The sequence below is a fragment of the Perca flavescens genome, chromosome 14, assembly GCF_004354835.1.
Source record: "Perca flavescens isolate YP-PL-M2 chromosome 14, PFLA_1.0, whole genome shotgun sequence".
In the NCBI taxonomy this organism is placed as follows: domain Eukaryota; kingdom Metazoa; phylum Chordata; class Actinopteri; order Perciformes; family Percidae; genus Perca; species Perca flavescens.
The window spans coordinates 24,821,258-24,834,726 of NC_041344.1; the positions used below are offsets into that span (position 1 = coordinate 24,821,258).

The following is a 13,469-nucleotide window of genomic DNA, read 5'->3' on the forward strand; positions in this document are numbered from 1 at the left end:
CTACAGGAGGACATTCATGAGCATGGTGTGCATTTTTTTGACAGCACAGTGTTCTCATACTATCCTATGAGCTTTTTTGGTAACTGTCATATAAAATATTTAGGTAGACCCAAAATTAAAACTTGCATTGAAACTCACACTGGTCTGTACCTCTTTTAATTCTCACTCTGGTCACAGAATACACACACTGTGATCCCAACCCAACGTGCCAACCATTAGTATCACTACTTTGCCGTCACTTTTGCCATTGCGAAAGCTGTAATGACACTCGCAGAGGACAGTTGACTGACTGCCATTGATCATGAATCCCTCACCTATATTTTACGGTCAAGCCTAATAGTGCGTACAATTTGTACTCGGAAGTCAGAATTTCTGAGTTCAAAGTAAGAAACACTCCGTGAACCATCACCTTATCGTGGTGGAGAGGTTTGTGTGTCTCTGTGAACCTGAGGGCTGTGTTGTCTGGAGCTTTGTGCTCCTGGTAGGGTCTCCCAAGGCAAAGTGGTCTCAGGTGAGGGGCCAGACAAAGAATGGTTCAAAAACCCCAATGAAAAAGCTAAGCAGAGATGGAGTGACCCTGCCCGGAGGAAGCCCGGGGCCCCGTCTGGAGCCAGGCCCAGACGGTGGGCTCGTCGGCCAGCGCCTGGTGGCGGGTTTGCCACGAGCCCGGCCGGGCACAGCCCGAACAAGCTCGTGGCAACTCCCTCTCCATCCCATGGGCCCACCACCTGTGGGAGGAACCGTTGGGGTCGGGTGCGATGCCACATGGGTGGCAGTGAAGGTCAGGGGCCTCGACGGACCAGACCCGGGCAGCAGACGCTGGCTCTGGGGCGTGGGCGTCACCTCTCTGTGGGGAAGGAGCCGGAACTGGTGCGGGAGGTGGGCGCTACCGGTTAGATCTGGTGGGGCTTACCTCACGCACAGTCTTGGTTCTGGAACCATACTCCTGGATAGGGGTTGGACTCTTTTCTTCTCCGGAGTTGCCCAGGGTGTGAGGCGCCGGGCGGGTGTGGGGATACTCACAAGCCCCGGCTGGCGCCCGCTGTGTTGGAGTTTACCCGGTGGACGAGAGGGTCGCCTCCCCACGCCTGCGGGTTGTGGGGGGAAAACTCTGACTGTTGTTTGTGCATATGCACCAAACAGGAGTTCGGAGTATTCGGCCTTCTTGGAGACCTTGACTGGAGTCCTGTATGGGGCTCCAGTGGGGACTCCATTGTTCTGCTGGGGGGGACTTCAACGCACACGTGGGCAATGATGGAGACACCTGAGAGGCGTGATTGGGAGGAACGGCCTCCCTGATCTAAACCCAGAGTGGTTGTTTGTTGTTGGACTTCTGTGCTAGTCATGGATTGTCTACTTGAACACCATGTTCGAACATAGGGATGCTCATAAGTGTACCTGGTACCAGAGCACCCTAGGCCGAAGGTCAATGATCGATTTCATAATCGTTTCATCTGATCTGAGGCCGTATGTTTTGGACACTCGGGTGAAGAGAGGGGCAGAGCTGTCAACCGATCACCATCTGGTGGTGAGTTGGGTCAGAGGGTGGGGAAGACTCTGGACAGACCTGGTAAGCCCAAACGTGTAGTGCGGGTAAATTGGGAACGTCTGGAGGAGGCCCTGTCCAACAGACTTTCAACTCACACCTCCGGCGGGCTTTTCGTGCATCCCTGTGGAGGCTGGGGGCATTGAACCCGAGTGGACAATGTTCAAAGTTTCCATTGCTGAAGCTGCAGCGAGGAGCTGTGGTCTTAGGGTCTTAGGTGCCTCAAGGGGCGGTAACCCACGAACACCGTGGTGGACAACGGTGGTCAGGGAAGCCGTCCGACTGAAGAAGGAGTCTTTCCGGGATATGTTATCCCGGAGGACTCGGAGGCAGTTGCAGGGTACCGAAGGGCCCGAAGGGCTGCAGCCTCTGCCGTGAAAGAGGCAAAGCAGCGGGTGTGGGAGAAGTTTGAGAAGACATGGAGAAGGACTTTCGGTCGGCACCAAAGTGCTTCTGGAAAACTGTTCGCCACCTCAGGAGGGGGAGCGGGGAACCATCCAAGCTGTGTACAGTAAGGATGGGACACTGTTGACCTCAACTGAGGAGGTAATAGGGCGGTGGAAGGAGCACTTTGAGGAACTCCTGAATCCGACTAATACGCCCTCTATGTTAGAGGCAGAGCTGGAGGATAATGGGGATTGTCGTCGATTTCCCAAGCGGAAGTCACTGATGTAGTCAAACAACTACACAGTGGCAAAGCCCCGGGATTGATGAGATCCGTCCAGAAATGCTCAAGGCTCTGGGTGTGGAGGGGCTGTCCTGGTTGACACGCCTTTTCAACATTGCGTGGAAGTCTGGGACGGTGCCAAAGGAGTGGCAGACTGGGGTGGTGGTTCCCCTTTTTAAAAAGGGGGACCAGAGGGTGTGTGCCAATTATAGGGGTATCACACTTCTCAGCCTCCCTGGTAAAGTCTACTCCAAGGTGCTGGAAAGGAGGGTTCGCCAATAGTCGAACCTCGGGTTGAGGAGGAACAATGCGGATTCCGTCCTGGTCGTGGAACAACGGACCAGCTCTTCACTCTCGCAAGGATCCTGGAGGGAGCCTGGGAGTATGCCCAACCGGTCTACATGTGTTTTGTGGATTTGGAGAAGGCGTATGACCGGGTCCCCGGGAGATACTGTGGGAGGTGCTGCGGGAGTATGGGGTGAGGGGGTCTCTTCTCAGGGCCATCCAATCTCTGTACAACCAAAGCGAGAGCTGTGTCCGGGTTCTCGGTAGTAAGTCGGACTCGTTTCAGGTGAGGGTTGGCCTCCGCCAGGGCTGCGCTTTGTCACCAATCCTGTTTGTAGTATTTATGGACAGGATATCGAGGCGTAGTCGGGTGGGGAGGGGTTGCAGTTTGGTGGGCTGGGGATCTCATCGCTGCTCTTTGCAGATGATGTGGTCCTGATGGCATCATCGGCCTGCGACCTTCAGCACTCACTGGATCGGTTCGCAACCGAGTGTGAAGCGGTTGGGATGAGGATCAGCACCTCTAAATCTGAGGCCATGGTTCTCAGCAGGAAACCGATGGAATGCCTTCTCCAGGTAGGGAATGAGTCCTTACCCCAAGTGAAGGAGTTCAAGTACCTTGGGGTTGTGTTCGCGAGTGAGGGACAATGGAGCGGGAGATTGGTCAGAGGGTGCGGTATTGCATTCAATCTATCGCACCGTTAGGACGAAAAAGAGAGCTTAGCCAGAAGGCAAAGCTCTCGATCTACCGGTCAGTTTTCGTTCCTACCCTCACCTATGGTCATGAAGGCTGGGTCATGACCGAAAGAACGAGATCCAGGGTACAAGCGGCTGAAATGGGTTTCCTCAGGAGGGTGGCTGGCGTCTCCCTTAGAGATAGGGTGAGAAGCTCACTCATCCGTGAGGAGCTCGGAGAGAGCCGCTGCTCCTGCGCCGAAAGGAGCCAGTTGAGGTGGTTCGGGCATCTGGTAAGGATGCCCCTGGGCGCCTCCCTAGGGAGGTGTTCCAGGCACGTCCAGCTGGGAGGAGGCCTCGGGGAAGACCCAGGACTAGGTGGAGGGATTATATCTCCAACCTGGCCTGGGAACGCCTCGGGATCCCCCAGTCGGAGCTGGTTAATGTTGCTCGGGAAAGGGAAGTTTGGGGTCCCCTGCTGGAGCTGCTCCCCCCGCGACCCGACACCGGATAAGCGGACGAAGATGGATGGATGGATGGAAAGTAAGAAACACGCCCCCCTGAACTCGGATTTTCGAATTGGGAAGTCGGACAACCTCATAGTACCGCGAGCTCAAAATCCAACATGGACGCCGCGTGCGTCAACAGTTGTGAAAGCTGTTGTAACATATAGTTTATCGGCACTTCTGTCTTATTTGCGTCTCACTGAATCAGTCGTACACACAGTCCTGTCCAACTCTGTGGACATGTCGTTACGCTGCTTGTATGCACAAAAAACAGCCTAATGCGCTGTTACCAACTGGTATTGCTAACAATGGCTAACCTGGCTAGAGAAAATCCCACTGTGGATTCAGACTTGTTAAATGTAAAGCAGTCAACTCGGGTGTGACGTCATTCCCAGCTCTGACTTCCGGAACCCACTATAACCTCAATAAGTCACCCTCACCTTAGCCGATCTTAATACCTTGTCACCAAATGATCCTTGTTTATGAGGCGAGGACTGAGAAATGTACATATCTATGCGACTAACTGTATAAAAGCCAAAAACAACGCACACATATTCAATTCCATCTGGTAATTATTTCCCTCTTGCTCAGAGAGCACTGTGAAAGCTCTCATCCACACACTAACACACAGCCCACCATCCACTTCAGCATTACGTCATCCTCCCCTGCCTACCTCTTTGACGTGCGTGTGGAAGGCGACAGACATGTCCAGCAGGACTTTGCGCTGCTCCACGCGGCGAACAAAGTCTTGGATTCTGTCTTCGAGCTGGTGGGCGGCCTGGTAGATCTCCTCTGGGTCACACTCTCCCGTCTGGGCCAGCTGCTCGGCCGCCTCCAGCAGCTTGTCTGCATTGGTGTACGTATTCTACACCGAGGTCGGGGGACGGAGAGAGAGAGAGAGGGACAGAGATGGATTAACCCTGGAAGACGGTACAATGCAAGTAAAACATATTGTGAACACAGGCAGAGAGAGAAAGAGAAAAAGGCAGGGAGGAAATGAAAAACAGGATATGCAGGAGATGTGTACACTGATAGATTCAGTGATAGTAGAGCTGCACAGAGATAAATGATGAGAGGAAATGGAGACATAGAGGGGGTGAAAGTAAAATAAAGAGGAAGAGAAAGATGCTACAGAAACAAGTGGCTGCATTAAGGTAGGGTATCAGAAGGTTGATATTATTTATTATTTAGCTGATCAGAGCTGCTATTCTGGGCACTTCTTCTACACAACTCTTGTCAGTTTTTAGCAGTGGTGGAGGGAGATCCTTGTGTCAAAGCAGCTGTACTGCAGTACAACAATACTCCATTACAAGTAAGAGTTCTGCATTGAAAATGTCACACAACAGTATCAAGTATTTTCAGCAAAATGCACTTAAAGTATCAAAGTGTCATTCAGAAGAAAAAAAACAACAACTTGTGAATAAAAATGTGAGTAGTGGCTGACACTCAATTCTAACTATATGCTATTTTAACATAAGGAAATGCAACTATCAACATTGATATATTGGCTTAGACTTTGTGGAAAGTGAGAGTTACAGAAACAGAACCAAGCTACCTGTGCCACTTCCTCAAAGTCTTCGTGCCGTTTCTGTAGAGCTCGGGCTCGGTGGAGGGACTTTCCCACGCCTGTGTGTTTGCTGAGGAAGGCCTCGCCGTGGTTTTCTATCCAGTCCAGCACCTGTGCAGAGAGACCACATGTCCATAAAGTGAGACTGGCACTAGGAAAGAGGCAACCACAAGGGGGCGCTCTAAGGTGGCAGATAAGCCACAAGTGTCGATGATAATTGAAAGAGTGCGTAAGAGAAGAGGAATGACAGAAATAATGATCAGCGTTTTACAAGGCGTTGCACTGAGCCTTTCGGTTTCGCATTCCTCTCCCTGCACTCTGTCCTTCACGGCGTTAAGGGATGAACAGCATCTGCTTGGACATATGACCCAATTCAGTTGCCATAGCAACAGTTGCCATGTCAACGCTCTCAGGAATGCCCATGATTTTTGGACAGTGTGCAACGGCGTCATCATTTTTGGACCATTCGATTATGGCATTCTCATTATGCTCGTTTTCAAGCCTTTACTCTGCAGAGACATTTATCCAAAGCTCTTTTCCACTGAAACGCATGATGAGTGAAGACGCAAGGTTCCAGCAACTTGCTCAAGGACATTTTGATAGGAAACATGGTTGCTGCTGGGATCAAACCCTCTATTAAGAGCAGAATTCTTCTAACCAGTAGGCTACCCAGCAATTTTCAAATTACTGTCTAACCTCTCTCATAAGACTGGCAATTAAGTTTGGTCTTGGAATTACCACGTGTGCAATGCATATAAACAAAAACATCTACACAGTATGTATGTGTACCTGTTGGACGTCCTGTTGAAAGACACAGAGCTGCAGACGTTGGTGCAGCCGCACTTTGCGGTGTTGCCAGATGTTTTCCAGCTGTCTCTGGTGATGCAGCACCTCATGGATGATGTCCAGGACTTGGTGCACTGCCTTGGAGTAGTTTGCTGATGCCGTCAGTGAATCAGCGCTGCCCGGGGTCAAAGGTCGCTGCAGCTTGTCCAACAGGGCTTTGCCATCTTGGCTCACCTGAGGAAGAGTTAGAAAATAAGTTGTCATGTTGAACTCACAACTAGTACACAAATGCACAGGAGTGAAAAGCACTAGCAATGAAAAGTATAGTGGCATGAATACGTTTTGTATTTTACTTCACCTAGAAATATAAACATCCTCCAAATACCAACAGCCAGCAAACTGTGGATAATTGCCTGGGAAAGTGCACACTTTTGATGTAACATTTAGTATACTTAAAAAAGGGAAATGATAAATGAAAGAGTCACAAAGGAGGAATTAGTGAGAAACACAATAAAAAGTTTACAGTTGTAAATAAACAGTTGCAATTCCTTTTATATATTCCCAGTATAGTCATCTATTTTAAATAAATTTGTAGTACAGAGTAGTACTGTGTAGACGTAGCTTTGATTTTGACTTTATCCTAGCGTACAAAATATAATTCTTCCCCAAACAATATGAGAGCTGCATTTTCCAGAGGTTGTGAAAGAAACTTAATTGTAAAGTATACATTTCACTAACAGAGAAAAACTACCCCAGTTACTGTATGCAAATTATGTTCCAATAACAAAATGGACCTAATTGTCACTCTTAAGTGAGTTAAGTGTATTAAAAACTAGGATAAAACAAGGATATTGCTGCAAATTAAACAGTCCGTGCTTCAGTTGTTTTGCACACTATATAGAGTTAGGTTCGGAAATATTTGGACAGTGACACAATTTTCATAATGTTGGCCATGTGCGCTAACACAATGGATTTGAAATTAAATCATTGAGATGAAATTGTAGTGCAGACTTTTAGCTTTATTTTGAGGGTATTTACATCCAAATTGGAGGGTTTAGAATTTACACACATTTTCATACATAATCCCCTTATTTCAAGGGACCTAAAGTAATTGGACAAATTAATATATAAAATGTTCATTCTTAATACTTTGTTGAGAATCCTTTGCAGGCGATGACTGCCTGATGTCTGGAACCCATAGACATCACCAAACGTTGGGTTTCCTCCTTTGTGATGCTTTGCCAGGTCTCGACTGCAGCTGTCTTCAGCTGTTGTCTGTATGCAGGTCTTTCTGCCTTAAGTTTTGTCTTATGCAAGTGGAATGCATGCTCGATCGGATTGAGATCAGGTGATTGACTCGGCAGTTGTAGAATATTCCACTTTTTTGCCTTGAAAAAACTCCTGGGTCGCTTGTGCGGTATGTTTTGGGTCATTGTCCATCTGTACTGTGAAGCGCTGTCCATGTTTGGCTGAATATGAACAGACAGAATGTTCCTATAGATTTCAGAATTCATGCGGCTGCTTCCTTCTTCTGTCATATCATCAATAAACACTAGTGACCCAGTGTCACTGGAAGCCATGCATGCCCATGCCATTACACTGCCTTCCACCATGTTTTATAGATGATGTGGTGTGCTTTGGATCAAGAGCAGTCCCAAGCCTTCTCCAAACTTTTCTCTTCCCATCATTCTGCTACAGGTTGATCTTAGTTTCATCAGTCCAAAGAATGCTGTTCCAGAATTGGGCTGGCATTTTTTTTTTTAGATGTCTTCTGGCAAACTCTAATCTGGCTTTTCTATTCCTAATGAATTCTTAAGGATTATGAATGGTAGGCACCTTGTGGTGAACCCTCTGTATTTGCTCTCGTGAAGTCTTCTCTTTATGGTAGACTTGGCTAATGATACGGCTACTTCCTGGAGAGTCTTCTTCACCTCACTATATGTTGTGAAGGGGTTCTTCTTTACCATGGAAAGGATCCTGCGATCTTCAACGGTCGTTGTCTTCCGTAGACGTCTGGGCCTTTCTGTATTGCTGAGCTCACCGGTCCTTTTTTCTCTTTTTATCCGTTTCTTCTATCTCTCTGATGGATAAAACAGCTTTTGACTGAATTGTCCAATTACTTCAAGTCCCTTGAAATGAGGGGACTATGTATGAAAATGTTTGCAATTCCTAAACCCTTCCTCCAATTTTGATGTAAATACCCTCAAATTAAAGCTGAAAGTTTGCACTACAATTTCACCTCGATGATTTCATTTCAAATCCATTGTGTTAGCGCACAGGGCCAACATTATGAAAATTGTTGTCACAGTCCAAATATTTCCGAACCTAACCGTATGTAGAGGTGAAGTGTGGTATTACCTCAGAGTAAGCAGCAGTGATGTGTTCATACAGGCCTTGGTGGTGGTGGATGGCGTCTTCAAGGTCTTGCAGCTCCGAGGGCAAATCCACCTCGCCGCACGCCTTGCACCACGAGTCCACGTTACTCATGTACTGCAGGGGAAGAAACGCACGCTTACATTTTCATACACTGCCCCTCAGATGTAAAGCGTTTCACATGAGACACGGCGTGATCTCCCCGGGAGTCACATGCAAGTCAGACATTATTATTTATACCATTACTGAGCTTAAAGATGCTGAAATGTCCTTATTTATGGTTATGGGCTCTCTTAAAAGTTTTTTCAGAAACATTATACATGGCTGAATGTGCTGTTTATTGGCCTGTGGTGCTTTCTGAGAACTTGCAGTACACCCCTGTGGGAGGGGAGGAAAACAAAACAATCAGGAAGGCTGGCCTCAAAGAAATATCACAAGCTAAAGTGATCTCATTATTGCCTTTTAAACATCTCTCCCATTATAATTGGAATAAGAGACATGAGTAGAACAAAGATGTAAAATGAGCTTCTCGGTATGTGTGGAGGAGAAAAGGTTGGGGTGAAACCTCAGAGAAAAAAAAAAGAAGCCGTTTCTATTTTAGCTCACCAACGTTAAAGTGTTCCAGGTCGGAAAAGTCGCACCACCCATGTTCCCTAGTTGGGATTCTGCTTGTGTGCTTTTTCTGGCCATAAATCATACCATAGTGGCCCGACTAACGAGCACAGACAGAAATTAACGCAATAACAAATGCCTTACTAACAATCTGCATATGTGTATGTAAATATATGTTAATGCAACGCATATGTTAGGCCTTATAGATTTAATGAGGCCAAAAGGGAATTTTACAACCCCTAAAGTGTGTGCATATGTGTCTGTGTGCATCCATTAAGATAGTGTAGGTCAACACCTCAGATGGTTCCAAAGGTACATCAATGTGAATTTTACTGACTTCAGTTCCCACTGTACTGGACTTGAAGGAATAGTTTTTCCAAGAATCAAACAAACAACAAACACTGTGATTAATTAATGAGCTTTAGACATGCTGGGAAGGTTTGCTAAAGGGCTGAAAATTCTAGATGATTTTCTATATTCTTGCGAATTCAGTAGAGCTAAAGCAATTATTCAATCAGTTGATCGCCAGAACATTAATCAGCAAAATTTTTATCGATTCATCAATTTAAGTCATTTTTAAAAGGGAAATGTCCAAAATGTACTCGTTGTAGTCTCTCAAATGTGAAGACTCCCTGGGCCAGATGTACGAACGCTTTTGCGCCCACTTAAGGCGTATTTGTATTCGCAACGTGCGCGTAAAGCATGGCGAGGTATGTACAAACAGGCCGCAGTGAGGTAAAAGCGCAGACTGAAAATGGCAAATTGCGCTTTTCCGTGTCATGCATATGCATTCATGGGAGGGTCAAGGGGAAAGTGGGAGTTTCCCATAAACAGATGGGAAGGGAAGCGTAAAGTGCGCCTAATTATGTATTCCGCGGTATGTACAAAAAACGGCCGAGAAAACACGCCTCTATTTTGCGGTGAAAATTCTCCGCCTCTTAAAAGCAGGTGTAAACCAGGATGCAGGTTTCCTGGCATATGCCGCTTGGTAAAATGGCAGCAGTAATCCGAGCAAGAAGAAGACATAGGCCAAGGAGACGAGCTGAAAGGATTTTTGCCACAAGGATCACACTTTCTCAGTTGGGTGAACACAAAATCATTAAGCATTACAGATTAAGCAGTATTACAGTTAGGCTACTGGAAGAAATCAAAGATGACATCGTATCTCCGACTCAATGTTCACATTCCATTCCAGCAGTTGTTAAACTCCTCGCTACGTTACAAATATTGGCATCAGGATCATTTCAGGTCATAGCATCAGCAGCGGGAATATCGCCGTCTGCACTCAGCCGTATAATAGCACCAGTACTTAACTCTTTGCTACAGTGCACTGGTCAATACATACATTTCCCCACCACTAATGCCGAAATAACACGCATCAAGCTGTTACCTCATTAACAAGCAGATCAACTTCGTTATTGCTAAATCTTTGTTTTCGCTGTTTTGACTGACTTGGTGGCTGATCCATGATAGAAAGATGCGCGCAATTTACGGTATAGTTAGGGCTGGGTATCGTTCAGAATCTTTTGATCCGGTGCCAATTTCGATACAGATTCCTAAAGATTTTTTTGATACCATATGTTTTAAAATCCATTTCAACATCAACAAAAACACATAGCTTTTATTTTCCACCTTAATTTTGAATCAAAACAGTTATCAAAATTAAAAAATTCTGGTAAAACTGCTCACTCAGAGTAACATTAATAAAAGTGCTTTGCCTTGCAAGCTCAGCCTGTCAGTCAGTCATCAGGGCAGAGAAACCACCGTTGTGCCTGCTTGTCTAAGAGGAAGTGTAACGGCAACAGCACCGCGACCGCTTTCGGCTCGCCATTAATATCATATCGCAGCAAACGCTGTCTGCATGAAGTGTAAAAAACTTCATAAAAACATAAAAAACTGTAACCACACTTGAAACCAACCGTGACTCTCTGTGACTTCAACAAAACTGCAGACAGTTTACTCCGTCCGCACCTCTGTGTGTGTGTGTGTGTGTGTGTGTGTGTGTGTGTGTGTGTGTGTAGGTCGGAGCTCCGCTCTGTGTCAATATGCAGAGGACAGATAAGCTTGCGCTTATGGGCTCAGACGCTTTTTGAACTGAAATTTGGCACAGAAAGATTAAGAATTTTTCAATACTCATAGGATTGCAGTATTTTTTTCTATACTATAAAAGTATCGATGTTCGGTACCCAGCCCTAGGTATACTGGGCGTAGAAAGGCGCTGATTACCCAATGAACTGCAGGTTTGGTAAATACGACGTGAGCCGAAGTACCACAGCGTGCGCTTTCCGCAGGTTGGCCATGGCGCTGATAACGCTACATTTGCAAATGTACGTACACCTGGCCCCCTGTGCTTATTTGTCTTATATGATAAAGAAATTAATATATTTCAGTTTAGAACGGTTATTCACACAAAACAGCCCTACACCTGTGTTATCACATTTGTGTCTGACTCACCTGGTCACATTTCTGGTGGAAGCTGGCTGACATCTCCAACAGCGTGCTGCGTTCATCCAGCGCCGCGGCGAAGGCCTTCCACTCCTGCTCCAGCTGGCCGGAGATCTGCTTGATCTGCTGGGAGGCGTAGTGACCCGACTCCAGCAGTCGGTTGCCCACTGACATGATGCGGTTGATATTCACGTACACGTTCTGCACGGCGGCACAGGGAGAGAGAGAGAGAGAAAGAGACCATTGAACAGAGGGTTGTGGGTAAATTAAGCACCCCACATTGGGTGAAAATGAAATGAAAAAAATTTGAGCGACTAGATTGATTACTCCTCTCAATGGTTTCATAACTGTTACGTAAGGCCAACTGTGGATAAAGAACAGGATTACTTAATACCTGGTTGTCCTGCTGCTAACACGCAGAAAATGTGCGAGTGCACACAAGCTGCTCCAAACAAACACTCAAACACAGCACTAGAGGTTGACGCTAAGTGCAGTAACTATATGATTATAGAGCGCAGGGCACGGACTTGATAGTCCAAGTGGGTGGAAAAGCATTACCTCCTGCGGGGAATCAGTGTGTGCGTTTGTGTATGTGTGTGTGCGTGCGCGCATCTTACCATGCAGTTCATAGCGAAGTGGTTGTGCTGGGTTTGCAGCTCTATGGCGTGGGGGTGGTTGTTGCCAATCTCTGTGTAGCCTGCCAGGAACAAACCCTTGTTGTGCATGATCCAGTCAAACATCTGAAGCACGGGGAATGAAAAGAAAACAAAAAGGTTAGCCACACGCACGCACGCACGCACGCACGCACGCACGCACTTAACTTTCACAGATCATTGCAGGAGCAGGTAAAAACAAACAGCTGGCACTTAGCCATGGGGGTAGATTGACGGATTGTGTTTGGGTACTGCTGCAGTGTGCGGATAGTTGTCATCTTTCCAGGCCAGAATACAGAGAAATGGACTGCCTCTCAGGCTCTCCTCAAGAACAAACTCCTGGCCTATGGTGTCCTAGCAACAAGCTCCTTCGACTGCAGTGTATCCAAGACTGCAGCTCTCTCTCTGTTGCTGCAACCTGCTATTTTATTCTACTCGCTCAAACATGGATCTGTCTCTCTCCCTGTCTCTTTCTATTTTGTGCTGCAGCTGTCATCACACGAGCCGTCTGGGGGGGCAGCCAGAGTAGGTGGCTTTGCACCTGCATGAGCTCTCCTCTATCTTCCAGTCTCTCTTCCTGGGATGTGGCGGAGGATAAAGCTATTTCAGTTTTTACCTCCCATTTTATTTGTGGAAGAAAGTTTTAGCCACAGTTTTAAGGGCAAAAATGAAAAAAAGGACATACATTTATGAGCTCTGCATACACAGCATAAATCAATGCCTCTATTGGCAGTTATGTGCCTTACACTGATCACCGACCGTGGTTATAGATTACCACTACATCACCGCTCATGCTGAATGACAGCCCCCGACTCCCAGCATCCACCGACCTTCTCTGCGTCCTGTTCGAACAGGCGGAGCTGGAAGCACTGATCCAGCTGGAGCTTGCGGACGTGCCAGGCCTGGTGGAGGTGCTGTCGGGTGGAGTGCAGTTTGTCCAGCAGCTGGGTGATGCGTGGCACCAGGCCCTGTGTGTCAGCGTTACACATCCCACCGCTGCTGCTGCTGCTGCTGCCGCCGCTGCTGCTGCCGCCGCTGCCGCCGTTACGGTTGGAGAAGGACTCGCTGCTCTGGATTCTCTGGAGCAACCTGGAGATGGGTTTCATGTTGTGTTTTAATGCTGGGGCCAGCATTACTCATGCATTGGTGTGAAATATGTCATATGAGAAATGTTTGAGTGGATTAGCACGGCTAGAAATCCCATTGACAGAAGTAATATACAATAAACAACCATTCCATTTATACTGTTACATTTGCAAGGAGTGGATTCTTACTTTACTTTATACTTTATTAGTCCCATCACTGGGAAATTTGTCTTGGACACCGTGCATAGTCTAGTCATGCAAAGCAACAT

General features: G+C 47.0%; 1 protein-coding gene across 6 annotated transcripts in view; it reads right to left on the reverse strand.

Annotated features, from left to right (window-relative positions):
• The window catches only part of LOC114567929 (triple functional domain protein), a 108,638-nt gene that overhangs the window by 52,444 nt on the left and 42,725 nt on the right, over positions 1-13,469 (reverse strand). For all 6 annotated transcript variants that reach the window (XM_028597203.1, XM_028597204.1, XM_028597202.1 and 3 more), the window contains exons 8-14: positions 12,946-13,204; positions 12,080-12,202; positions 11,472-11,663; positions 8,391-8,522; positions 6,036-6,266; positions 5,235-5,357; positions 4,353-4,544 (exon numbers count right to left, since the gene is read on the reverse strand). In XM_028597203.1, coding sequence (XP_028453004.1) covers positions 4,353-4,544; positions 5,235-5,357; positions 6,036-6,266; positions 8,391-8,522; positions 11,472-11,663; positions 12,080-12,202; positions 12,946-13,204 — 1,252 coding nt within the window. The remainder of the gene's footprint in view (positions 1-4,352; positions 4,545-5,234; positions 5,358-6,035; positions 6,267-8,390; positions 8,523-11,471; positions 11,664-12,079; positions 12,203-12,945; positions 13,205-13,469) is intronic.